Raw genomic sequence first — 27,562 nt, 5'->3', positions numbered from 1 at the left:
AGGAAAGTGGTACTGCGGCTTCTGAGTTTCCTTCCTCAGGTGATGTGGTGAAGTCGTTAGGTGCTGCTCTATTTAACTCCACCTAGTGCTTTGATCCTGGCCTCCAGTCAATGTTCTAGTATTGGACCTGTTTCCTCCTGGATCGTTCCTGTGGCCTGCTGCTCTGCATAGCTAAGTTCTGCTTTGCTATTTTGTTTGCTGTTTTTTCTGTCCAGCTTGTCTATTTGTTTTTTCCTGCTTGCTGGAAGCTCTGGGACGCAGAGGGTGTACCTCCGTGCCGTTAGTTCGGTACGGAGGGTCTTTTTGCCCCCTTTGCGTGGTTTTTGTAGGGTTTTGTGTTGACCGCAAAGTTACCTTTCCTATCCTCGCTCTGTTCAGAAAGTCGGGCCTCACTTTGCTTAATCTATTTCATCTCTACGTTTGTCTTTTCATCTTAACTCACAGTCATTATATGTGGGGGCTGCCTTTTCCTTTGGGGTATTTCTCTGAGGCAAGGTAGGCTTATTTTCTATCTTCAGGCTAGCTAGTTTCTCAGGCTGTGCCGAGTTGCATAGGGAGCATTAGGCGCAATCCACGGCTGCCTTTAGTGTGGTTGGAGAGGATTAGGGATTGCGGTCAGCAGAGTTTCCACGTCTCAGAGCTCGTTCTATGTTTTTGGGTTATTGTCAGGTCACTGTATGTGCTCTGCGATATAGAAGATGCTAAGCACAGCCTAAATAGGGGAGGTGCACAGTCATAGGTGCCCAAACCTGAACGTATACAATATAAAGTGACTAGCACACTCCAGGGTGTTGTGATGCAAAAAAGTGGGGATTTATTACATACAGTAAATCACAAACGTTTCGGTCGATACTGGACCTTCATCAGTGTGCTAGGTATAATTGTATAATTGTATGGCCCCAAAAACAATAGAATACTCGGATTTGCATCAATCAGACATGCTGGAAAAAAAGCAACAAGCCGGGAAGAAACAGAACCAGGCTGGTCAACTGACGGTGAGTCAGAATAATGGGTGGCGCTGAGGCTTAAAAGAGCTGTCAGTACGCCGGGACACTACGGATAAATGCGGTATCCACCGCTAATAGAGTGACACCGCATTTATCCGTAGTGTCCCGGCGTACTGACAGCTCTTTTAAGCCTCAGCGCCACCCATTATTCTGACTCACCGTCAGTTGACCAGCCTGGTTCTGTTTCTTCCCGGCTTGTTGCTTTTTTTCCAGCATGTCTGATTGATGCAAATCCGAGTATTCTATTGTTTTGGGGCCATACAATTATACAATTATACCTAGCACACTGATGAAGGTCCAGTATCGACCGAAACGTTTGTGATTTACTGTATGTAATAAATCCCCACTTTTTTGCATCACAACACCCTGGAGTGTGCTAGTCACTTTATATTGTATACTGTATGTGCTCTGACCTCTATGTCCATTGTGGTACTGAATTATCTTATCATAACAGACTGTGCTACAACATTTTTTTTTGTAATCCTGTTTTGCCCTAAGGGCTGTGTTTACTTCTCCTTTCATGTTGGTTTATACCATTTATATAATAAGCCAACAGAAGATTTAAAGAGACAGTGTTCCTGTTTTCTACCTCTGTGTACCGCTGAGTAGGCTGAACTACCACAATACAAACACACTTCTTCACAACAAAACACTTTTTCCATGCTGTGCACAAAGTCTTCGATAAATATTGGCAGCAGACACACACTCAGACCACAAAAAAATGAATCACAGCTTCTCCTTTCATGCCAATCACAAGTGGGACAGCCATTGTTTCTGGCACCACAGTCACAAATAAACTGCCATAACATGTTTAAAGCCTGCACAACAGTGAGTGGGGAGGCAGTAACCTCGTCTAGACAAGATAGTGCGTCCCACAGATGATTTAATATTATTGGAGTGTGGATAGTTTTTGACTCACCCTTGTACATTTGATTTCTCAGTAGTAAATACATATTTGGCCCATATAGATTATAGATAAAACCTGATGTTTTACCACATCTCCTCTGTAAGTTATGTTGTGTGTCTATATAATTATTCTAACAAGAAGAAAACATTCATGTTGAATGAAAAGGATCAGATTATTTGTTGCGCTCACATCACAGGTCTATAAGATGGACAAATAGATAAAGTGCAATTTCAATAATTTCAATATATTTCTAAAGAGCTGACCTGTACATCCATAGTTATAAACGTTGAATGTCAAGGTGTCCATTATGTTTTTCAATCTTTTGGCCAATATACCATCGGGAAGAGACTTCCGCAGAGATAAATCGAAGACCGCCAAGAAAGAAGACAAAGAGTACTGATACATTGAGTTGACTAAGGCCATCTCAGAAAGGACAAAGAACAGTATGGCCCCACGCTTAGCAGCTGGTCTATACCCATCTCGTAATTTATCAATGTCCAGGGCAGTCCGCTCCGCTAATTTCAGTTTTTCAGACACCTAAAAGTATAAAATTGCCATTGATAAATGTGTACTACAATCGTCAATTAACAACAGCACATTGTATAAGTGTAACATATAGCAAGAAAGAATAAACAATACACATTCCATCAAAGATAAAATTACCATATAATCACTAGCCTTTAGGGTCTTAAAAAAGTCCCCTTGTTATTAACAGCAACCATTAAGGGTTTATATTTTATTTTTGCAATTCTGATTGTTCTCGTGGTTCGAGCAGCCAATGTACCGTTCTCATTATCACATTAGTTTTGCCTCTTCCCTTTCACTTGGCAATCTAATGCTTTATATACTTTTAATATAAAAATATTATTTGTTAAAAGAGGCATACTGATTACGAAATATTTTGCAGTGGTTGGAACAATTTCAATGTGAAAAAGTGTTCATGATGCTGCAAATCATGTTCATATGGGTTTCTGTGCATGATTTCTTCCCATCCAATAACTGTTATTACAGGGACATACGTAGGTAACACTTCCGTGTATCAACACGTGGCTATGGCTTTGTGAAAAAGCGGCTAACTGCTAATTTCAATAGATAAGCTAGCCTCTACTCTGTCTATGCACTGCCCACAAGGAGAAGGGTCTGGCTTAGTCATTGAAATGAACCGCCAACGAGCCCCCTTCACACACAGGTTTGGTCAGATGTTGAGAAGGATCGGATGATGAGACCTCAACCAATTAGGGAAGCACATTGGCTCAGTGGTTAGCACTGCAGCCGTGCAGCGCTGGGGTCTTGGGTTCAAATCCCACCAAGGAAAACATCTGCAAGACTCGGCAGTATCTTGCTGTAGTGTGATCCCGGCCTTATTGTCGAAATGGGATCTGCAAGGAGTTTGTATGTTCTCCCCGTGTTTGCGTGGGTTTCCTCCGGGTTCCCCAGTTTCCTCCCACATTCCAAAGACATACTAATAGGGAATTTAAATTGTGAGCCCCACTGGAAACAGTGATGATAATGTCTGTAAAGTGCTGCGGAATATGATAGCGCTATATAATTATTGAAAAGAAGGGAGAGGAGTGCTCAGCTGAGTGCTGTGCACCTCCGACTGAGATCTGCTCTGCTGGAATCTCCATATAGAAAGTCTGAATTCTGTACAACGGTAAACCTGTCAATTTGAAAAGTGTTTAAACAGAGAAATGTACAGGTCAGTCCAAATTGCCACCAACCAATGTGACAGGTACACTACAGGTAAGCACTACATTAAACATTTTTATCAAGGAGGTTGTCCACAACTTGAACAACCCTGTCTCGAACAGCATGTTTGCCCCTAGTAAAATAAAAGCACTTATACTCGCCTCTGGTTCCATTGTTCCATTATGTTACATGATCCCTACAGTCAGACAGTGCTGGCTTCACTCTTGCCACCTTTGGATACATCAGACATCAAGAGGAAGTGAGAGTTGCGGTTGTCTTCATCTTGATGTCTGATGTGTCTGAAGCCGGAGGGAGTGAAGCGTTACGTTGTTATGTCTCACAATACTCAGGAGTGCCAGTACCAACACCACTGGAATGGCACCAGTACCAATGGTGAGTATAAGTATTATTATTTTACTGGGAGGAAACAGGGATTGAGAAGGCCTTGCTTGAGTGATAGACAACCCCTTCAAGACTGGGATATTGCATAGTTACCTCTGTAGCTTTGGATTTGGTCTCTTCTAGGGTTTGAACTAATTCCACATTATCCAACATGTTACCAGTGGAAGTCGCAAGTTCTCTAAGCAAGGAGTCCTCCAAATCTTTCAACAATTTTTTATTTTCACTGGTCTCTTGAATTAGATTTTCTCTTTGCTCTTCCAATTCTCTTCTTTCAAAGCCAACAATGACACTGAGCAACTGATCTTCAAGACCCTTCAGAGTAACTGAGAAAAACATTGACAAGAAAAGCATGGACAGCATTAAATGTAATGAGGTACAGTTAAGTGTACTCCTGATGTCAACCGTGCACAATAAAGGACAATCACTGGTGGAATTCCGCTTCGATTCCTAAAATAGCAATGAATATTGAATGAAAGAAAGTTGTGCATGATACTTCATTAAGGCATGTACTCACCTGTATAATTTATGACCATGGCTTTACCAAACACTGAAGGAGAATACTTAGGATTTGCCAGTTTCGTATTCAGGTACAGTTTGAAGTTGGGATCATAATCGACCTCTTTATCTCCTAGGATGATAAACTGACGACCTTGGGCACCTTTGATATTTTTCTCTAAAACGTTGTCAATTACAGGGTCAATATATTCATCAACGTCTTGAAAGAGGAAGGGAAAGCCATACTTAATAGCCATTTCTAATTGTTTTAAGAAATCAGGGTCATTAAAAGAGGAAATCTGGAAAGAAAAAAAATATCAATAATTTTTTATTGTTGCATTGCACTCAGTAGTATAATCCATTAAGAAAGACGGGACAGATGAGAACATCAAATACAAACTACCGGAATTACCCAATATATTTCCTTCTGCGGAATTTAGTTTAAATTACATAAAGTGTGTACTACAGACATGTTTTATCAATGTAATACAAAATAAATCCGTTTTTTCTACATTTCAGCATGCACAGTAAAAAGAAATTAACGCATTAATGGGGTTGTCAACTAAAAAAATATATATTTAAATTTGTGATTTATGAAATTCTACATAACTTTCTAACTTTTCTGCAAAGCTCCACCAGTCCTTCCCTTTCATCATTGCTTCTTGGCCCCAGCAGCTCCAGTTTCTGAGTGGATTCTATGTCAAAGTGTGACCAGAGCTTTGACTGAAGGGGGCTGGCTCACTGGTCATTTCAAAAGAAAAAACAGCCCTCATCAGAACTATCTATTGTCCTTGATAGAAATGGGGGCTGACACCTATCTTTCATGACTCCCCCCACCCCTGTACACATGAATGATTGGCTCTGTCATCTGGAAGAAGCCACTACAATACAACTCTGTTGGTGGTTTATATGCAAAAAAAATTAAAGCAAAGGGCAGAAGTTGAGGGTTTTTTTTAGACATCAGATAATTCAGACAAATTGACTGGTTCAGCCAACTTTGAAGAAGAATTCCCAAAGTTTTGATCCCCTTGATATATTGGAATCATCAACATCTAAATATATAATCGCCAGTTGGGACTTCCGTCGGCTGTCCCCAAATCCCATAAGGCAGTGTCACTTGCGCAGGTGGATGTGGCCACGAACTGCGCCTGCGCAAGTGGCATTAACGTCACCACTATTCCAACGCATGCGCAGTAACAGCCACAACTGTAAGATATGTTAGAAAGCGCAAATGGTGTGAGACATGTCCGCTGCTCCTGTCAGCACCACTAAGCATACACAGATGTCAATTTCACTGCACTCCCGATGCGATAGTATTATATAACACTGTGTACTTACAATTGCTCATTTTGCCTTTCTACCCAGCTAATTCTTCTCTGTTCCCTTAGGTTTGTGACATCACATGATTAAAAATTGACTAGCTGAATCCTTCCAAGCTCTATGTAGAAACAGGGGGTCAATTTTTCTCTGCACAAGTCATGCATCATTGCAAAAGTCTATGACAGGGGGAGAAGGGGAGTGTTTCTACACAGAGCAGAGAAAAGAGGAGAATTAGCTGGGTAGAAAGGCAAAATGAGCAATTGTCAGTACACAGTTATGATTGCAGCATATTAAGATACAAATTTTGACAGGAGTGCTTCTTTAAGTGTAAAATATTTGACATAACGGGTAACTAGCAGTAAGATAAGGTAGGTTATACCTTAAGGTTATGCCGTTCTTCTTTTCTTTTGATCCAGTTCAGAGCTTGCTGTTGAGGATCTATGCAAAGTGGGAAGCGACTGGCCCTGGTGGTCAGGATACCATTTTGTATAGAGAGTTCATCTGGAGGTAATCCTTCTGAGCCCCATCTGCATAAAATTTACAGAATGAGCATAGTATTTATTACGTCTTGTCATCTACTTTGGTGATGGAAACTGAATATGTGTTCTCATAGTAATTCTGGCTTTATTACATTCCCTTTACTGTAGAAAAGAGCTAGACTATCTGGTAAATATGTATCAGCTTTTCAAATTTTGTGATAACTCTTACTTCTCCTGCATGCTTTAACTCGGTAGATTTTTAAACTGACCACTGCACTACCCGCCCCTCCCCCCTCACCACTTTTCTTCATGACCAGCCAGTTTAACTGATCCTGTGTTATATCCTGCATCTGGCTCAATTGTAATTATCTGAATTAGATGATAACAGGCCTCGCCCCTCTGTTTCACACCTGAATGCATTCGTTAGCAAATATATTGTGAGCACTGCATTTCCATAGATGTCATTCTGTCCTGTGCATCACCTAAGTGCATAACTTAAGTGTATTGCAATGAATTAGACCAAAATTGCACTGAATGTAACTGGATACACAGTCACAGTAAACAATGTTTTGGTTTGTCTTCACTCTCACCCTAATAGTCCTTCACTTCATACTAACCCCTCTAATCTCTACACCTAGTAATAAACTGGTCATCTCTCCCTTCATCTACCCCATTCATCTCACCTCTTCCTCAGATTTGTTCCTCAATATAAAATCCTCTGTCTACAAACACAGACAGCCACCTCATGCCATCTCCAGCTCCCACCTAACACTTTCTCTGCTCCTCCTCACTGCTGGCAATATCTCTCCAAATCCTGGTCCTCCTTACCACATCCCCACAGTCACTTCTACCTCCCATCCACAATCTATCACAAATTTCTGCAACTCTTCTAACCATATACCCATTCGATTAGCCCCTGCTTCCCCAGACCCGCTAACAGGAGCTCTATGGAACGTGTGTCCGCTTTGTCTGCAACAAACTTTCATACATCCATGATCTTTTCATTACTAACAACGTTACCTTCCTCGCCATCACTGAAACCTGGCTCACTACCTTTGACACAGCCTCTCCAGCTGCACTTTGTTATGGCGGATTCCACCTTTCCCACACCCCATGCCCCAGCAGCAAGGATGGTGGAGGACTTGGTTTTCTTCTGTCGGATAACTGCTCCTTCTCCCAAATTCCACTGCCCCCTCTGTTACTCTCCCTTCTTTTGAGGTGCACTCTGTGAGCATCTATTCCTTCTCCAACCTCGATACAGATGTAATCTACTGCCCCCAGGGCCAGCCACCACTTTCCTCAACCACTTCACCACCTGGCTACTTAATTTCCTTTCTACTGACATCCCCACTATAGGCATTGGTGACTTCAACATTCCCATTGACACTTCCCATTCAGCTGTCTCTAAGCTTCTTTCTCTCACTTCCTCCTTCGGCCTAGCTTAATGGTCTTCTGCAGCCACTCACAAATAGGGCCAAACACTGGATCTCATCTTCTCTCGCCTCTGTTCCTTATCTAACCTCTCTAACTCACCTCTCTGACCACAACCTACTTACATTCTCTTCTCTCTCCTCTCCAGGTGCACAATCCCCACTCCATAAACTTGTACACCTTTGCAGAAATCTCAAACACCTCGACATACACTCACTTTCTGAATTGCTTCTCCCTCTTACAGACTTAAGATGCTGCTGCCGCTTTATATAATACCACAACAGCTGCAGCTCTCGAATCGGTTGCCCCCCTCACACATATCACAGCTCGCACAATCAACAGGCAACCCTGGCACACCAGCCTGACTAAAGAACTCCATCTCCTTCATCTTCTTCCAGGGTTGTTGAGAGGAGATGGAAACAATCCCATTCCAATAAGCACTTCATCGTCTTCAAACAGTCGCTCATTACTTTCAAGTCCACACCCATTGCAACAAAACAAACATAGTTCTCATCTCATATCCTCCCTGTCTCACAACCCTAAACAGCTATTCAACACTTTCAATTCTCTCCTCCATCTACAGCACCTCCTCCCCTAAAATAAGCTGAAGGCTTTGTCTCATTCTTCAATCAAAAGATTGACAACATCAATCAAAGTCTCCATATCCCCTCCTCATAACTACTCAGCCCTGCTCCTCCAAAAGAAGTTTCTCAACCATTACAGAATATCAACTTTGCTCTTTACTCTCCAAATCACATCTCACTACCTGTGCACTGGACCTGATACCATCCCACCTCATCCCAAACCTCACCACAGTCTTCATCCCTACCCTAACCCATCTCTTCAACCTGTCACCAAGAACTGATGTCTTCCCCTCATGCTTCAAACATTCCTCAATCACACCCATCCTCAAAAAGCCATTCCTTGACCATCCTGTCTAACTATCGTTTTATATCACTTCTCCCCTATGCCTCAAAACTACTGGTACAACACTTCCGTTTTGAACTGTGCTCCCACCTCTCCTCCCACTCCCTCTTCGACCGCTTACAATCTGGCTTCCGACCTCATCATTCCACTGAACCTGCCTAAATTAAAGTCACCAACGAATGCTAACTGCCAAATCCAAGCAACACTAGTCTGTCCTCCTCCTCCTGGACCAGTCATCTGCCTTCGACACAGTGGACCACACTCTCTTACTACAGATTCTCTCATCTCTTTGCATCACAGACCTGACCCTATCTTGGATTTCCTCATACCTGACAGACCGGACATTCAGCGCCTCCCACTCACACACCACCTCCTGATCTCGCCCCAATCTGTTGGTGTTCCCCAAGGTTCAGTTCTAGGACTCCTGCTCTTCTACATCTACACCTTCAGCCTGGGACAGCTCACAGAATCCCACAGCTTTCAGTATCACCACTATGCTGATGACACATAGATCTACCTCTCTGGACCCAATATCATCTCCTTACTAACCAGAATCCCACAATGTCTGTCAACTATGTCATCTTTCTTCTCTGCTAGATTTCTGAAATATAACATGGAAAAAACAGAATTCATCATCTTTCCACCATCTCACTCAAGCTCCCCCTTCCCAACAACAGACCTATCCATCAAAGTCAAATGGTTGCCCTCTCTTCTCCCCAAGTCAGCAAGCTTGCTGCCTCGGGGCAATCCTTGACTCTGATCTCTCCATCAAACCACACACCCAAGCCCTTTCCACTTCCTGCAAACTCCCGGATCCACACATTCCTCAACCAAGAATCTGCAAAAATACTAGTGCATGCCCATATCATCTCCCGCCTCAACTACTGCAACCTCCTGCTTTATGGCCTCACCTCTAACACTTTCACACCCCTCCAATCTATCCTATACTCTGCTACCTGACTAATCCCCCGCTATTCCCTGGCCTCTCCTCTTTTTCAATCTCTTCACTGGCTCCCCATTGCCCAGAGACTCCAGTTCAAACATGGCATACAAAGCCATTCACAACCTGTCTTCTCCATACATCTGTGATCTAGTCTCCCGCTACTTATCTCCACGCAACCTCAAATACTCACAAGATCCCCTTCTCTACTTCCCTCTCACCTCCTCTTCCCACAATTGCATACAAGATTTTTCCCATGCATCACCCCTACTCTGGAACTCTCTATTCCAACATATTAGACACTCGCCTACCATGGAATCCTTCAAAAGGAACCTGAAGACCTACCTCTTCCAACAAGCCTACAACCTCCAGTAACTCTAGTTTTACCATACTGCTGAATGACAACCTCTGCCGTCACCTACTGTATCCTCACCCATCCCTTGTAGATTGTGAGCCCTCACAGGCTCCTCTCTCCTCTTGTACCATTCGGTGACTCATATTTTTCAAGATTATTGTACTTTTTTTGTTACGTATACCCCTTTTCACATGTAAAACGGCATGGAATAAATGGCGCTATAATAATAAATAATAACAATATTAACTAGTAGAGCGGATTCAAACCATACAATAAAATCAAGCATCTCAATGGTTCATGTTAGAAAAGGAGTAAATGATCCTTGCAAAATAATGCATGGAGGACGGATCATGAACTTTTCACTTAATATGCAGGATTTTTCATCTTCCTGTTAATGACTTTGTATTCCAACATCAATGAGACCTATACAACAGCTAAACAATGACAGCAAATTAAGTATCAAGTACATATCCACAATCAGGGTTGTCAACCATCCAGAAATTCCAGAGCAGTCTGTAAAAATAGGACACTTTTCTGTAAAAAAAAAAAAATGTGTTGGGTGTGTGTGTTTTTTTTTCCAGATTATGTGATTGTAATTATGATAATTTTACAGTTTACAGTAGATGTTGCAAATTTCTTTATATCTGTATTGTAGCTGTAGACACATCATTTATCTTAAAAATTCAATTGTTTTTTTTTAACGTGTCTGCAAAAAATGATTTTTTTATAAGTTGTGCAGAAAAAAACCCTCAAAATCAAGTGCAAACCTTATACATAGCTTAGGTTACGTTCACATTTGCGTTGCGTCGGGCGCAGCCGCGGCGACGCATGCGTCATGCGCCCCTATATTTAACATGGGGGCGCATGGACATGCGTTGTCTTGCGTTTTGTGACGCATGCGTCATTTTTGGCGCAAGCGTCAGGGCGCAGAGGACGCTGCATGTTGCATTTTTTTGAGTCCAAAATCAAGCCAAAAATGGACGCATGCGTCACAAAACAATGCGTTTTTGCATGCGTTTTGCAAATGTGAACGTAGCCTTACACAGACAGAAAGAGTTTATCCTACAATTCCATCATTTATATTTTTCAGCCTTCAATTGCAGACTGTATGTAGAAAGAAAGGTGGACTACCTGCTAACTTCAACATCATCGGTGAGCAGAGTCTCCACCCGAAATGGATGACTAAGAGGAATTTCACGACCCACTATGTCCTGCTGCCAGTCTGTGTATACCATCTCTTTCCGAAATTCCCAGTTGAAGGCTCCTTCATAGCTGAGAAATGCTGAACAGAGCAGACAGTCTCCGAGCAACTTCACTCTTCTCTCCTTCAACTCTTCCAAATCCTTAGTCCACCTTAAAGCAAAAGTATTGTACTTGTATTTTAATTTTAGAATATCTACTATAGTTTTGAAATCTATTTCATTCCTTTATTTAAGCTGGGGGGGTTTATGACGTGGTCTCTGAAATATTCTGTCTCAGTATAATTCTAAAATTACACTAAGCCAGTATAAAAAAGTAGGAGGAAAGCAAATATGTACAAGGACACACACAATTATACAGTATATCTGTACAACATCTTGGCAATTCTGTCTAACACCCCAATTGTCACAGAAACAGACCAATGGATGATGAAGACCATACTCTGCTTATAAGACATGTCTATAAACTTACCTTATATTCTCGGATCCCAAACCAGAGATCAGCTTATCCGCTGCGATCAGTCTGCGCTCCATAATTTCGGCCTCCTCTTGAAGTTTCTGCTTCTCCGTTATGGCTGCTTCGTACCGTTCGCCGAGGGTTTTCAATTCCGCTTGTATGGCGGCTAACTCAGCTTGGATCCTTTCCAGCTCACGTTTGCTCATGTGATAGTTACGTTCCAGTTTTGCTACCTGCAATACAGAAGTCATTTCTTCTCAAAAATTTTCTGATTATGGAAAATGCTGAGAGAATTTAATTAAAAAATATCCTTTTTTCCTCTTCTTCTTAACCTTAGGAGAGTATCTGAAAGTCCCACCGACAATATATCGGTAGAGCCCATACTTTACTGGAATTTCAAAAAAAGGCAACCTGAAAATCCTGTTGGGTATTTTTCAGTTTTGAAAAATCCTGTGATAAAGTCCTTACAAAAGTCTTTATAAAATGAATCTTGCAAGACAGTAGCTACACTTAACAGGCAGTACTGTGCATCATTGTTAGCACTGTATCCTTGCTGCACCGTGTTCCCGAGTATGAACCACACCAAGACAGCATCATGTAATCTCTTGGAGCTATATAATGGATAAAAATTAAAGGTAATCTGTCACCAAATTTTTGATACCCCATCAAATAGCAGCATGATGTAGGGACAGATATCCTGATTCCAGTGATGAGTCACTTACTGAGCTGCAAGTTTTGTTAAAATCAGTGTTTTATCTGCTGCAGGTCTACCAGTTCTCTGAATGCTGGGCTTTGCAAAACTCCGCACACACCATTGATTGGCAGCTTTATGTGCAGACTGTGCATAGGCAGAAAGCTGGGTGGGGTTATATAGAGCTCATGCATATAAAGGACTACCTGGCAACAAGTTTACAAATCCTCTAGTGATAACCTCCTGCTGATAAAACAGTGATTTTATGAAAACTACCGCAAGCAGCCCAGTAAGTGACACATCGCTGGAAACAGGGTCTCTTTCTCTACATTATTCTGCTGTCAGATCAGGTGGCAAAAAAAACGTGGTGTGACACGTTATCTTCAAAGGGTTATTCTCATGTTAAAAAAAAAAATAGGACATGAATGGGTGACAGTAAAAAATAAGCAAGTTTGCAATTTACTTGTTATTTCTCTCTGCTTCCAGCCTTTTTCGATCCCTGCTTTTCTCTTTTTTTGGTTTATAGCTCATTGGCATGGGGACTGCTGCTGTCCAGGCATGGACACCGGACATGGACAGTGCTTACAAGCTCGTTTCTACTGAAAGATGCTGCTTCCTATCACTCTTTTTGGAGTAGCTACCTATATCAACCTGGTAGTTGGGAGACTGGGAAGTGGTGAACACAAACAGGGAATATGGGACAAATCTTTAAAGAAGCTTTTCATGAAAATTTTACAAAAACACATTTGAACCTTTTCTCGTTTCGGTTTAATCTCCTTGGCCACATCACAATAACCCATCACGGCATCAACAAACTTCAGCATTCCCAGGCCCGCTTTACTAATGGCTTCCATCTCTTCAAATGTGGCATTTAGATTTCTTAAGAATCCTACAAAAAGCACACAACATAACAGTGAGTGTACTGACCAGTGTAAAACTGAGCGAAAATCTGTGGTTGTATCCTGAGGAAGAAGTTGGATTACTTCGAAACGCGTAGATATTATAAAAAGCGGAACTTTATTCTTCTCCATCTCTCGAGTCCACCAGCATGGCAGAAAAAACCCCTCTTGATTTCCGCACAGCTTAAAGCTTAGCTAATCTAATATATAACGGACATTACAATTCCGACATACAAGATATCAGCACGTTACCTCGGACTGTCCTCACTTGATTCTGAGTGATTGCATCAAAATCGATATCCATGAGGGTTTTCAGGAAGTTTGGCTCGGACATCATTCCTTTTGCACTTTTCCAGCTGATTTCCCTGTAGCCCCTCATCACCAAGATGCACTCACAGACGACCTGCACTGCCCTTGGTGGTTTGGCAAAAGTCCTTAAATGTAAGAATAGTAAAAATCATAATAATGATAAATAAGGAACATGAATTTTATTTTTATAGATAGTGTTTGATATTACAGTAGACCACTGCAAACGTCTCAGTCTCAAACAAACTACATATTGTAACTAACATATGATCCAATGTACAGAGCATGACAATTATTACAGCAAGCGTACAGACTGGACAGCACACTACACAGATAACAATCTCATAAAATTATAGATATAGAATGGAGAGGTTTGTTACAATACGTATTAATTCATGGTCACTCATAGATCTTATTTATTTCATACATTCTCATATATATTTAATATGATCACATGACATAATTTTAGTAATCTCGCATTTTCTATAAATTATTCATTTAAAGAAGCCCTCCTACCAAAGCTTTTATCATCTTAATATATTGCAGTCATCATTTTATATTGCACTGTGTACTTACAATTGCTCATTTTGCCTTTCTACCCAGCTAATTCTTCTCGTTTCCATTAGGGTTGTGACACCACATGATTAAAAACTGACTTTTTTTTCTGTTTTCTCTGCTCTATGTAGAGACAGGAAGTCTCTTGTCCCTGCGGAAATCATTCTCATTAACTGTATGAATCATTGTGATTCATAAAGTGAAAACTGACCTGTTTCTACATAGAGCTTAGAAGGATTCAGCTAGCCAGTTTTTAATCACGTGATGTCATAGACCTAATGGAAAAGAGAAGAATTAGCTGGGTGGAAAGGCAAAATGAGCAATATGATGACTGCAATATATCAGGAGGATAACATTTTTTGGTGGGAGCGCTTCTTTAAACCAGAATAAACATTCTAAAAAAAACTAATACACAATAGTCAAAAAAGGCACAGTAGGAAGAAATATTGAACTTGCTCTAACTGCCACTATGGCTTTCATTCCGGTGGTCTACACTGATGGGAGCATTCATGACTTACAGACATGGATACCAAAATATTAACACTCCACAGTAGTCACTCACATTAAAAACTCACAGCACCCCAAATCAGAAAGGTCCTGACATGTACTTACATCTTCCTTTGATGAGCAGGAAGTAAGAGAAAAGCCTTATTCCACGACATGGATACTCAAGAGAATATCTATTAACACTTGTGATTGACAAAATAGTACAACTTTATATGATTTTCTCTTTTCTTACTTTTTTATGATATGCATTTTTTCCTAACATTACAGGCTGTGCATGCTGCAGAAGGAAATGCTATCTTCTTCCATTTTATGAACTTTTTTTATTTTGCCATAAAATATTATTTTTATGCTTCCTAAACACCACATCTATTACTGTGAAGCTGAAGCAGGACATGACAGGAGGTCATTGCATGTTTGATGTTCTTGTAGAGGAGTACAGCTGTAGGGACAACTAGGTTGAGCAATAAAACATACATCCTTGCTCCATCAGGAGTCTTGTAGTGATCACTAGTTAGATGTATTCATAAGTACAAAGACGGGGACATCCGACACATGGCTTTTGTATACGTGATATTTAACCACAATACTCTTCAGTATGGCAGGCCTCTTGTCATGGAAGCCTACATGTGCCAGACAAAGAAGCTGTAGGACTTCACAGGTTCATGGTTTCCTTTCTAAATAAACTCACGACATACAGTGCCTTGAAAAAGTATTCATACCCCGTGAACTTTTTCACATTTTTTTCACATTACATCCACAAAATGAAATGTATTTTATTGGGATTTTATGTCATATACCAACACAAAGTAGCAAGTGTTTGTGAAGTGTAAACAAAATGATAAATGGTTTTCTAATTTTTTAAAATATAAATCTGAAAATTGTGAAGTGTATTTGTATTCAGCCCTGAAAATCTTGAGTGACCAATTGCCTCCAGAAGTCAGATAATAAGAAAATTGAGTCCACCTGTGTGCAAATTACTCTCAGTATAACTACAACTGTTCTGTGAAGGTCTCAGAGGTTTGTTTGAGAACATCAGGGATCAAACAGAATAATGAAAACCAAGGAACACACTGGACAGGTCAGGGATAAAGTTGTGGAAGAGAGTAAAGCCGGGTTAGCTTCTTTAAAAAAAAATAGCCGAAGCTCCGAATATCTCATGGAGCACTGTCCAATAAATCACTCAAAAATGAAAGGAGTATGGCACAATTGCAAATGTACCACGACATGGCCATGGGCACTCTGGAGGAGCTCCAGAAATCCACAGCTCAGGTAGGAGAATCTTTTCACAGTACAGCTATTAGTCGTTCACTCCACAAATCTGGCCTTTATGAAAGAGTAGGAAGAAGAAAGTCCTTCTTGAGAGTAAGCCATAAGAAATCGAGTTTGCAGTTTTCAAAAAGCCATGTAGAGGACACAGCATGTGGAAGAAGGTGCTCTGGTCAAGTCAAAATAGAACTTTTGGGCTAAATGCAAAATGCATTGATGGTGGAAAACTAACCATACACATCACCCTGATAACACCATCACCACCATCAAACATGGTGGTGGCAGTATCATGCTGTGGGGATGCTTTTCTTTAGCAGGGACAGGGAAACTGGTTAGAGATAATGGGAAGGTGAATGGAGTTAGAATCAGGACAATCCTGGAGGGAAACCTGTTAGAGGCTACAAAAGACTTGAGACAGGGGCATAAGTTCCAAGTATGTTCACCTTCTAGCAGGATAACGACAGTAAACATACTGCCAGATTTACAACGGAATGGTTTAGATCAAAGCATACTCATGTGTTTGACAGGCCCAGTCACAGTTCAGGCCTAACTCCCACTGAGAATCTGAAGCAAGACTTGAAAATTGCTGTTCACAGACGCTCACAATCCAATGAATTTTTATTACATTTTTCAAAAAATAAAATTACAGAATGACATCAGAAAATTCAAAATATTAGCAAACAATATTGCATAGTTTGACTTAATAATCAGTAAAGATGAGTAAACTCAACATCTTGCAACTACAATTAAACATGGACAATAACTGGACAGGACACTGACACAGAAGGAAGAAAGGGGGAGAAGAGTTGAAAAGCAATTCTAGTTTGACACCTACTAGGCGAGAGGGATTCCCCCAGAAAACTGTCCTATTTGTTCATGTATCAGTGTTTCAGGTGATCATCTCTACAGGGGTAATATCTAAAATCTCAGATTAATCCTTTAGTTGAAACACCAGCTCTACATAACAAAGTGGGTAGGATGAGAGATTTTTTGAGGGAAGAGAAATGAGAGGACACATGGTGCCTGATTTGGATGTAGTGATAATGAGAGTTTAAGGGTATGTTGAAGTGAGATTGTAAAGTATCAAAAAGTAATAAAACAGAAAAGTTGCTTATTAAACCGCGGTCTTATGAAACTACTATTCAAAGTATCAGGTATTACAGGATTAAATAGGAATGAGGTCATCAGGAAATACTCAGACATTAATGGGAATTTCTTAGAACATGTACTCTAAATCATCTTGGTAAAAACGAGCTAGAGCTAGTTTGCAAAGAAGAATGGTCAAAACTTTCAACCTCTAGATGTACAAAGCTGGTAAAGACATACCTCAAAAGACATGGAGCAGTAATTGCAGCGAAAGGTGGTCCTACAAAGTATTGACTCAGGTGGGGCTGAATACAAATGGACATAACAATTCTCAGATTTATAAAATAATTAGAAAACCGTGTATCATTTCCTTTACACTTCACAAATACTTGCTACTTTGTGCCAGTATAGCACATAAAATCCCAATAAAATACATTTAAATTTGTGAGTGTAATGTGAAAAAATGTGGAAAATTTCACAGGGTATGAATACTTCTTCAAGGCACAATAGCTGTAAAAAATATCTGTATATACCGCACACATAATTTCTAGAATAATAAGACACAAATGCAAAACCTTACAAATATTATGTATGGAATCTTCTATTAAATACATATTTTGAAATAAAGGGAATCCAAGCACGTTCACTCATCACTAGTAAACAGCTGATGATCTAAGGAAGGATCCAACTCACAGGCAAAGGGCTCATAGTCATCTGCAAGGAAAACGGACGAGTGCAATCCGATGAAAAATTGGATTGCACTCTGGCCAATGTTAATCTATGAGTTGAAAGGAGCTCACCATGAGACACTGAGCTGAACAAGCACGCACAGCTCAGTGTCTCTGCTGGATGGCAGGCTGTATAGTCGCATCATGCAACAATGCAGCCTGCCAACTAGATGTAGCAGAGCTAGACGTGTAGTGGGACAAATTAATTATTATCATCTCAGTGGACAGGTGAGGAATACGGTTGCTTATTATTTTAATTCTGTTACAGGGGACATTGGCTTCAGTGAATTTTTCATTTTTTCAAGGAAATTTACAAAACTTTTTTTAGAGACCTACTCAATATCACAGTGACTTCAAAGAACCTATATGTTGGAAAAAAAATCCTAAAGTGATACCATTTAAAAAAAAAGTGCCATTCAACAATTCAAAACTGCAGACAAGTAGATTATTAACCCTTCAGATGCTTTTGAGAAATTAACACAAATTTGAATGACAGGAATGAAAATTTTTATTTTTACTATTAAAATGTTGCTATCATCTAATTAAGCCACTACAGCTGACATACTCTAAGGCCAATATTTTGCAATGGATTACCAAGGAGACCATCAGGACCACACAATTGTGGTCTCAGGGTGCCCACGGGGTTAAAGAGAGAGCCCCTACACTCTTTGAACAATTTTCTTGCTGTTGTCACTATTAGCAGCAGCTAAGTGGTTATATGGCCATGGTTTTTGCCAACACCGATTGTGGCTGATGAGGCAGGGTATTAGCTATAGTGTACAGCTAATGCATCTTTACCCATCAGGTGATGTTATTTTCTTATGTCTCAGGTCAGTAAAAAGATGTATTGGTGGTCACTAAGGGGTTAAATATACACTGCTCAAAAAAATCCATTGTCTCTGTGTCTGTGGATATTAGACTGGACTCAGATGCAGTCTGATGTTTCACTTGCACCCACAGACTTGTATGGGTGTGTGTGTGATTCGATCATTGCATGCACCTGTAGTGATTGTTTTCTCATGCCGAATCAGAATGAGAAAAAAATTGCAGATCTGCACTTTCCCATAGTATAACATTGGGTTGAGTGCTATCCGATAAAACAGTAGATAGCACTTGGCCATGTTATATGCCAGTGTGAGCGATCCCTTGTACTGTCCAATCACTACTGACTGTCAGACTATGTAGGCATTCTGATTTTTAGTTTAGATTTTATACTATTTTCTGTACATGATTATAGGGACAGCCATTTTGCCTACTGCTAATAGCATTCAGAGGCAGGGCCGGCGTCAGCACCCGGCGTACTCGGGCAAATGCCGGGGCCCTGGCGAGACGGGGGGCCCATTTATGGTAGTACACACTGTCACTGTCTACATCGCTGCTGTGTGTGTACAGTGATCAAATCAAATCCCTCATCATCGCCGGCGCCCGGTGGCACCTCGGCAGCAGGGGGCAGACAACAGAGCTCTGTCTGAGCCGTTTCGCTGGCGTCTGGCGCTGCGCAGCTGCAATAGCAGCAATACTCACCTCCGCCGGCCCGTCACCATGGATACACAATACAGAGAGAGTCACTTCCGGGCGGCGCTGGGTCATCCGTCCTGTTACTTCCGGTCGGCTTGTCATCGTAAGAGCAAGAAGACAGAGCCACCATCCAGGACAAGAGGACAGGTCTAGCAGCGCCAAGCAGGAGAAGACGAGCAGCAGCTGCAGTGAGTGAGGAGGTGCACGGTCGGTGCCCTCTCCTGTGTGTCCACAATGAGGGCGACGGGCCGGCGAAGGCTAGCAGCAGTGACTGTGAGTGAGTGGCTCGTCTTCGGTGATGGTCCCCGACCCCAACGCTGCGCATTGCGGGGGCTGGGGAGGGGAATGAATCGGAATGGGATGCAGGCAGCCTGCTGCTGACTGAGCCTGGGTCTGCTGCGTGACTGACCATTTTACTTTCCAAATCTGATCTCAGACAGTGTCACCCATTTTAGGTGTTGCCGCGGTTATATACTACGTCACGGGGCTGTGCTGTGTTGTGTTATATACTGTGTGCGTGGGCTGTGTGTTATTATGACACACAGCCCACGCACACAGTATATAACACACAGACCACGCACGCAGCGTGCGTGGGCTGTGTGTTATATACTGTGTGCGTGGGCTGTGTTATATACTGTGTGCGTGGGCTGTGTGTTATATACTGCGTGCGTGGGCTGTGTGTTATATACTGCGTGCGTGGGCTGTGTGTTATATACTGCATGCGTGGGCTGTGTGTTATGTACTGCGTGCGTGGGCTGTGTGTTATATACTGCGTGCGTGGGCTGTGTGGTATATACTGCGTGCGTGGGCTGTGTGTCATATACTGCGTGCGTGGGCTGTGTGTTATATACTGCGTGCGTGTGCTGTGTGTTATATACTGCGTGCGTGGGCTGTGGGTTATATACTGCGTGCGTGGGCTGTGGGTTATATACTGCATGCGTGGGCTGTGCTATATACTGCATGCGTGGGCTGTGTTATATACTGCGTGGGCTGTGTTAGTGTGTTATATACTGCGTGGCGTGGGCTGATTCTTATCTGTGCATCATGAATTGCGGTATGTGTTAAAGGATGGGGGCCCACTGAGACTCGTTTGCCCGGGGCCCTCAAAAACCTGGAGCCGGCCCTGTTCAGAGGTAAAACATGTTTTACAGCATATAGACATACAATAAGAACCTGTAGTATAAGTGCTCATTCCCCACCTGCGATACAATCGGACGCAGGGCCGGCTCCATGTTTTTGAGGGCCCCGGGCGAAAGAGTCTCAGTGGGCCCCCCTTTCACACATACCACGATTCATGATCGCATATAGCACAGCCATGTAGTATATAACACAGCCACATAGTATATAGCACTTCCCACGTAGCATATAACAGCCCATATAGTATATAACACAGCCCGCGCAGTATATAACACAGCCCGTGCAGTATATAACACAGCCCACGCAGTATATAACACAGCCCGCGCAGTATATAACACAGCCCGCGCAGTATATAACACAGCTCGCGCAGTATATAACACAGCCCGCGCAGTATATAACACAGCCCGCGCAGTATATAACACAGGCCACGCAGTATATAACACAGCCCACGCAGTATATAACACAGCCGGCGCAGTATATAACACAGCCGGCGCAGTATATAACACAGCCCGCGCAGTATATAACACAGCCCACGCAGTATATAACACAGCCCGCGCAGTATATAACACCGCTCACGTAGTATATAACACAGCCAGTTATTTAGTATATACAGTAACAGTAGTCTATGACTACAAGTCCCAGCCAGCATCGCTAACATACCATATTGTAGCTGCACACAAGTCCCAGACAGTACTGTCTGTCTTGCAAGTTGCAGAGTCTGAGACCATGATCCACTCCCGCCGCCTGTACAGGTCGTACTCGTACCTTGTCCTCAGGAGTCGGCTCCCAGTTTCAGCAGGCTGCATCTCCCCGCCCCCGCAATGCATTGGGACCGAACGAAGACTCACTCACTGAGACTCACTGCTTCACGCGGCGTCGCTGCCCCCCGTTGTGGACACAGGGACCGACCGTGCACCGTGACCTGACTGCAGCTGCTGCTCGTGTTCTGCTTGGCGCTGCAGTGCTGCTGGACCTGTCCTGGACGGTCTTCTCTGAGCTCTTGCTTGGATGACGAGCTCTAGAGTAGACACTCTCACTCACCCGACCGGAAGTGACAGGGACAGATGACCGCCGGCCCGGAAGTGACTCTCTTCGTGAATGACTGTCACCGTGTATGTAAGAGTCACACACAGCAGGGATGAATTCCGGCTGCGGGGCCCCAGGACTCGCGCATGTGTGTGTACAGAAGTACTTGTACGCTACCATAAATGGGCCCCCCATCTCGCCAGGGCCCCGGCATTTGCCCGGGTGCGCCGGGTGCTGACGCCGGCCCTGATCGGACGAGTACTATATGATAATGAATCGGATTGTACTCTGCCCCGTGTTTCTGCTCAGCTAGCTTTACATTCAGTTCAGAATCATCAGATACCATACGCTAATGGGACCCCGGCCTGAAGCTGACTTTTATTGAAGGGTTTTCTAGACATTCTCAGTGATCTGTGCAGAAATGGCTGTGCAGGGATGGGGAGGAGGTGAGCTGTGACATCACCTATTGTGAATTGTGTGCTGCTCTGTTATCTACATATAGGTGATATCTTTCATGGCAATACTGGCTGTGATGATAACGAGATGTCATCTCCACAGGCCTGACTTGAGAAATAGGTCATATTACAATGGCAAATGCCCTTTAAAACCTTTTTTGCCTGAGTAAAAAAAATACAAATAAAAACACGATATGCAACTATGCACAGTAGCATCCTTAGCACTGATGTTTTTAAATATCTGCTAATTATTTGTCATGCTTTATTCCATGTTTACCATCATTTTTAGTTACTACTATTTTTGGCTTCAAAGAGTTTCCAGCTCTTTATCACTGCGCTCCCAGATCCTTAGCGTCCTATTTGTGTCTGTTATTGCTACATAAAAGCTGTTTTTTCAGGACAACTTGAATTTTTGATGGTACCATTGTGGGGTATATATAATGTACTTTTGTATTATTAGCAACAACACATATACTGTATATGATATATGATGCTACATCAGTGCGACCTACCTAATCTCAGTTACATCTGACTTGTCCAACTTCTGCAGTTCCAGCTTTGCAGCCTCCAGTATAGGCAAGGCTTCGGCCAGAGCGCTTTCTGCCTCCTGCTTTTCTACAGCAATAACCTTATTTTGCTCCTCTATTTCTGCTGCTTTCTCCTCCGCAAGCTTTCTTTTCTCCTCCGCTGTAATTTTAAATAAACAATGTTATTTTTTTAAATTTTGCTGTCTTTTCTCTTTTAAAGATGACTTAGTGTCCACACCTTGGCATGCAATCATTGAGGTTATTAATAGTTGTCTCATAAAAGTTCTTCAACGCTTAATGAACTCGGCATAGAAATCATCAAGGTCAGCTTCTGGCAGCTTCCTTTGCAATTGCCGACCCATAGCATCCCAGATGTGCTCAATGGGAGACAAATCCAGAGATGTTGAATGCCAATGGTAGAATGTGTAGGCCACGCAGGCTACTAAAAGCATCACGAGCAACATGCAGCTTGGCGTTGTCATGTTGAAAAACAGCTTCTGGGACACTATGGACAAACAGCCATGCCACTGGTTCCATGATTGATCTATACTGTACTGGAAGTGAAATTGGATGTCACCCACCAAGTGTCAAACAGTCTGCACAAACCATCAACACTGAGTCAGATTTCCAGCTACAGCTGTCCACTGACCTCACGCCACCATTCTCAAAGACTATCAAGGTGCAGAGAAAAATGGCAATTTAGGCTAGAATAGATGTATATCTTCAGCAAAGAGTCCCGCTTTAGCCTTAGATGCAATAATAGCAGGAGATTGGTCTGGAGACTGCTTGAGCAATGCAATGAAGAGACCTTTACAATTGTATGTCCCACAGGTCCAACTCGCAGAATTATGGTGTAGGATGTAGTGATGAGCGAGTGTGCTCATTACTCGAGATTTCCGAGCATACTCGGATGGTCTCCGAGTATTTTGGGCTTGCTTGGAGATTATGTTTGAGTCGTCGCAGATGCTTTATTTCCTTAATCCTCCATTGTACAGTGGGTATGTAAAGTATTCAGACCCCTTTAAATTTTTCACTCTTTGTTTCATTGCAGCCATTTGGTAAATTCAAAAAAGTTCAGTTTTTTCTCATTAATGTACATTCTGCACCCCATCTTGACTGAAAAAAAAGAAATGTAGTAATTTTTTCAAATTTATTACAAAATAAAATCTGAAATATCACATGGTCATAAGTATTCAGACCCTTTGCTCAGAAACTCATATTTAAGTCACATGCTGTCCATTTCCTTGTGATCCTCCTTGAGATGGTTCTACATTGGAGTCCAGCTATGTTTAATTAAAGTGATAGGACTTGATTTGGAAAGGCACACACCTGTCTATATAAGACCTCACAGCTCACAGTGCATGTCAGACCAAATAAGAATCATGAGGTCAAAGGAACTGGCCAAGGAAATCAGAGACAGAATTGTGGCAAGGCACAGATCTGGCCAAGGTTACTACAGAATTTCTGCTAGACACAAAGTTCCTAAGAGCACAGTGGCTTCCATAATCCTTACATGGAAGAAGTTTGGGACCACCAGAAGTCTTCCTAAACCTGGCCGTCCAACCAAACTGAGCAATCGTGGGAGAAGAGCCTTGGTGAGAGGTAAAGAAGAACTCAAGATCACTGTGGCTGAGCTCCAGAGATGCAGTAGGGAGATGGGAGAAAGTTCCACAAAGTCAACTATCACTGCAGCCCTCCACCAGTCGGGCCTTTATGGCAGAGTGACCCAACGGAAGCCTCTCCTCAGTGCAAGGCATATAAAAGCCCACATAGAGTTTGCTAAAAAAACACATGAAGGACTCCCAGACTATGAGAAATAAGATTCTCTGGTCTGATGAGACGAAGATAGACATTTTTGGTGATAATTCTAAGTGGTATGTGTGGACAAAACCAGGCACTGCTCATTATCTGCCCAATACAATCCCAACAGTGAAACATGGTGGCAGCATCATGCTATGGGGAGTGTTTTTCAGCTGCAGGGACAAAACGACTGGTTGTCATTGAAGGAAACGTGGCCAAATACAGAGATATCCTGGATGAAAACCTCTTCCAGAGTGCTCTGGACCTCAGACTTGGCCGAAGGTTCACCTTCCAACAAGACAATGACCCTAAGCACACAGCTAAAATACCAAAGGAGTGGCTTCAGAACAACTCTGTGACCATTCTTGACTGGCCCAGACAGAGCCCTGACCTAAACCCAATTGAGCATCTCTGGAGAGCCCTGAAAATGGCTGTCCACCAACGTTCACCATCCAACCTGACAGAACTGGAGATAATCTGCAAGGAAGAATGGCAGAGGATCCCCAAATTCAGGTGTGAATAACTTGTTGCATCATTCCCAAGAATACTCATGTCTGTATTAGCTCAAAAGAGTGCTTCTACTCAATACTGATCAAAGGGTCTGAATACTTATGACCGTGTGATATTTCAGTTTTTCTTTTTTAATACATTTGCAAAAATTTCTACATTTCAGTTTTTTTTACAGTCAAGATGGGGTGCAGAGTGTACATTAATGAGAAAAAAATGAACTTTTTTGAATTTACAAATGGCTGCAAATAAAACAAAGAGTGAAAAATTTAAATGGGTCTGAATACTTTCTGTACCCACTGTATATATTCCTTGATATTTGGGGAGAGTCATTCATAGACACATGCTATTAATACAAATGTATATGCTGTAATTACAGTGATTTTCTCACCTACTGCAGTGTTCACAGATATCTCATCCAGTAATGCTTCACATGCAGCCGATTTCTCTGCTAATACCACCTTCTGCTCTGCCAGCTTGACGTTCAGTTCAGCCAATTGGACAGCAGCTTCCTTCAGCTTGTCTAGGCCTCCTTCCAATCGCTTACATTGGGCTGCAGTAGGACAAAACATTCTGCTAAATTGGAAATATCTTCCATACAGTTTTCTGTTCATCTACCCTAACCAGTTTTGTAAAAGTGATACAGAACATGTAGCCATATTGTTTGTTCTTTTGCTGCTTATGTGCACATATAGCAAATGATAAAGACACCAACCATGAGTGAAGAACGAACTTGGTAAGATAGGGTGTTATCCGAGCATGCTCTTGAGTGCTAACAGAATGACTTCAATGTGCTTGAAAAATATGTTCGAGCCCTCGCATCCGCATGCAGGTGCGGGGAATCGAACGTATTTATCGAGCACACCAAAGTCACTCTGTTAGCAACTGAGAGCATGCTCGGATAACACCTTATCCGAGCACGTTCGCTCATCACCACTAGCCACCTATGTACTGAAAAACAGACCAGCTAGAAACATAGAGACCCATATTCATCAAAGTGCTTTCTCCAGATTTCTGGCATATGACACTGTGAAAAGTTGCTAGATTTTTGCGCAACTCAAAGTTGCAAAACAATGTTGTGACTTTTGCCATTTTCATGCCAGTCCTTGACAGATCCGCCAAAGTAAGCAGACCTTACTCGAAAAATCTTATTACAGTCTCACAGACTGGAACAAAACCCAAAACATTGAGCCAGAGCATGTTAGTATAAGTGCAGTGCATAGGTGTGCATTCGAACAGTGGACAGACAAAACCCTAATTAAAACAAAATAAGCAAATATTATTGATTTCCTTACTACAGGGTATTTGCCTGATTTGTTTTATCTTAGGTTTGTCTCTGACTGGAGTAAGATTGGTGGCGCAGCACATAGAGGTGCGCAGCACATAGAGGTGCGCACCACTCGCCAGATGCTATTGCTTTATTAAGAGGCCCGTGCTTCTTATTGAATCAGGAGTGTCTGACTCCACACACCCCTTCATCAAGACTGGCATGAATATTGATAAATCCGGACCATTAGGTAAAAGCTCAAGGAATCACAAGTGTCACCTTTATGAATTGTCATTTCATAATTTGTCCCTCCAAGAGGAAAAAGGCCAAATATGTGTCAGTAGATGAAGATAATTAAAATCTCCGTCTCTTATGACAGGTCATAATGTTAAGACCCTATTCACATTGTGTTCCCCGCCTTCATCTAAGGCTACGTTCACATTTGCGTTGTTGGGCGCAGCGTCGTCGACACAACCAACAACGCAAAACACAACGCATGTGTTGCCATAAACTAGTAATGTTCTTGAATTTTGGCGCAGGGAAAACGCTACAAGTAGCGTCTTCCACGCCCTGTCTGGTACGTCAAATTTACGTATGCGTCGTAAAACGCAATACAACGCATACCGGCGCATGTCCATGCGCCCCCCCATGTTAAAGATAGGGGCGCATGACGCATGCGTCGGTATGCGTCGACAAGGCTGCACCCAACAACGCAAATGTGAACGTAGCCTAGCATGTAGACTGGGAAAGACTCCCCTTATATGCTGTATGTTAAACACGTAGCATCTTGTGCCAACAAGTTTCTCTCAGGGTTATTAATATTCATTGTGAGGAACAGGAAAGATGATAATCTGGACATGGTCGCAAGTGTATAAATCACAATATCGGGGTCTTGTTATGACTGCAGTTATATTTTACCCAGATTAAACTTGTTCTTCTCATCCAGTAACTTTGAATACGTGTTGATGAAATCCAGATAATTCTTTGGAGTGACGTAGTTACTTCTTCTTAATTTCTGCTGGAATGTTTTACTAAATTGTCCAACTGAATCATGAACCATAACAACATGACCAATGACCGGCTCCAAGTGCTGAGAAGGGATCATCTGGCTATCTCCTAGAGAATATAATAGAAACCGTTTATCTTCGGGATAAGTAAGAAATAAAATATGGTGTGCAGATAATGTCAGAGCTTCAGCGATGATTAGAATTAGAAAGACGCAGAAATGGAGTACTCACCTAAAAATGATTTAGCAACAGCATACAACGCTTGAGGTGGCCAAGGCAAAAACCAATCGATACCAGTGTTATTTACTAAGCCTAGACATGAAAGACGCAGGTTTTATTATTCAAAGGAGAAATAGACTGTAATGCATATTTTTCTATAGATAATATACAGTATAGTATTAGGCTACTTTCACACATCAGGTTTTTTGCATCAGGCACAATCCGGGAATGTTGGAAAAATCGGATCCGGCGCAGATTGTGAAAAACTGATGCGACGGATCTGTTTTTTTGACAGATCCAGCTAGCATATCTAGATTATTGGATAAAAAAAATTTGTAGCATGCGTAGTTTTAAAAAATGGAATCCGGTGCCGGAATCCGTCATTTTCCAGATCCGGCACCTTCCGGCTCCCATAGGCTTCCATTCTAGCAAACAGCCGGAAGCGCCAGATCT

At 42.1% G+C, this 27,562-nt stretch overlaps 1 protein-coding gene across 1 annotated transcript in view; it reads right to left on the bottom strand.

Moving 5' to 3' along the window:
* DNAH10 (dynein axonemal heavy chain 10) overlaps positions 1-27,562 on the bottom strand; it is a 255,018-nt gene that overhangs the window by 39,837 nt on the left and 187,619 nt on the right. Inside the window, exons 54-65 of the mRNA XM_069755992.1 lie at positions 27,122-27,202; positions 26,802-26,999; positions 25,008-25,169; positions 22,295-22,469; positions 13,451-13,632; positions 13,052-13,188; positions 11,624-11,841; positions 11,084-11,305; positions 6,200-6,347; positions 4,520-4,799; positions 4,099-4,328; positions 2,178-2,451 (exon numbers count right to left, since the gene is read on the bottom strand). Coding sequence (XP_069612093.1) covers positions 2,178-2,451; positions 4,099-4,328; positions 4,520-4,799; positions 6,200-6,347; positions 11,084-11,305; positions 11,624-11,841; positions 13,052-13,188; positions 13,451-13,632; positions 22,295-22,469; positions 25,008-25,169; positions 26,802-26,999; positions 27,122-27,202 — 2,307 coding nt within the window. The remainder of the gene's footprint in view (positions 1-2,177; positions 2,452-4,098; positions 4,329-4,519; positions 4,800-6,199; positions 6,348-11,083; positions 11,306-11,623; positions 11,842-13,051; positions 13,189-13,450; positions 13,633-22,294; positions 22,470-25,007; positions 25,170-26,801; positions 27,000-27,121; positions 27,203-27,562) is intronic.

This window comes from Ranitomeya imitator, chromosome 1 (genome assembly GCF_032444005.1).
Source record: "Ranitomeya imitator isolate aRanImi1 chromosome 1, aRanImi1.pri, whole genome shotgun sequence".
Taxonomy (NCBI): Eukaryota; Metazoa; Chordata; class Amphibia; order Anura; family Dendrobatidae; genus Ranitomeya; species Ranitomeya imitator.
This window is presented reverse-complemented; position numbering and strand designations above follow the sequence as displayed.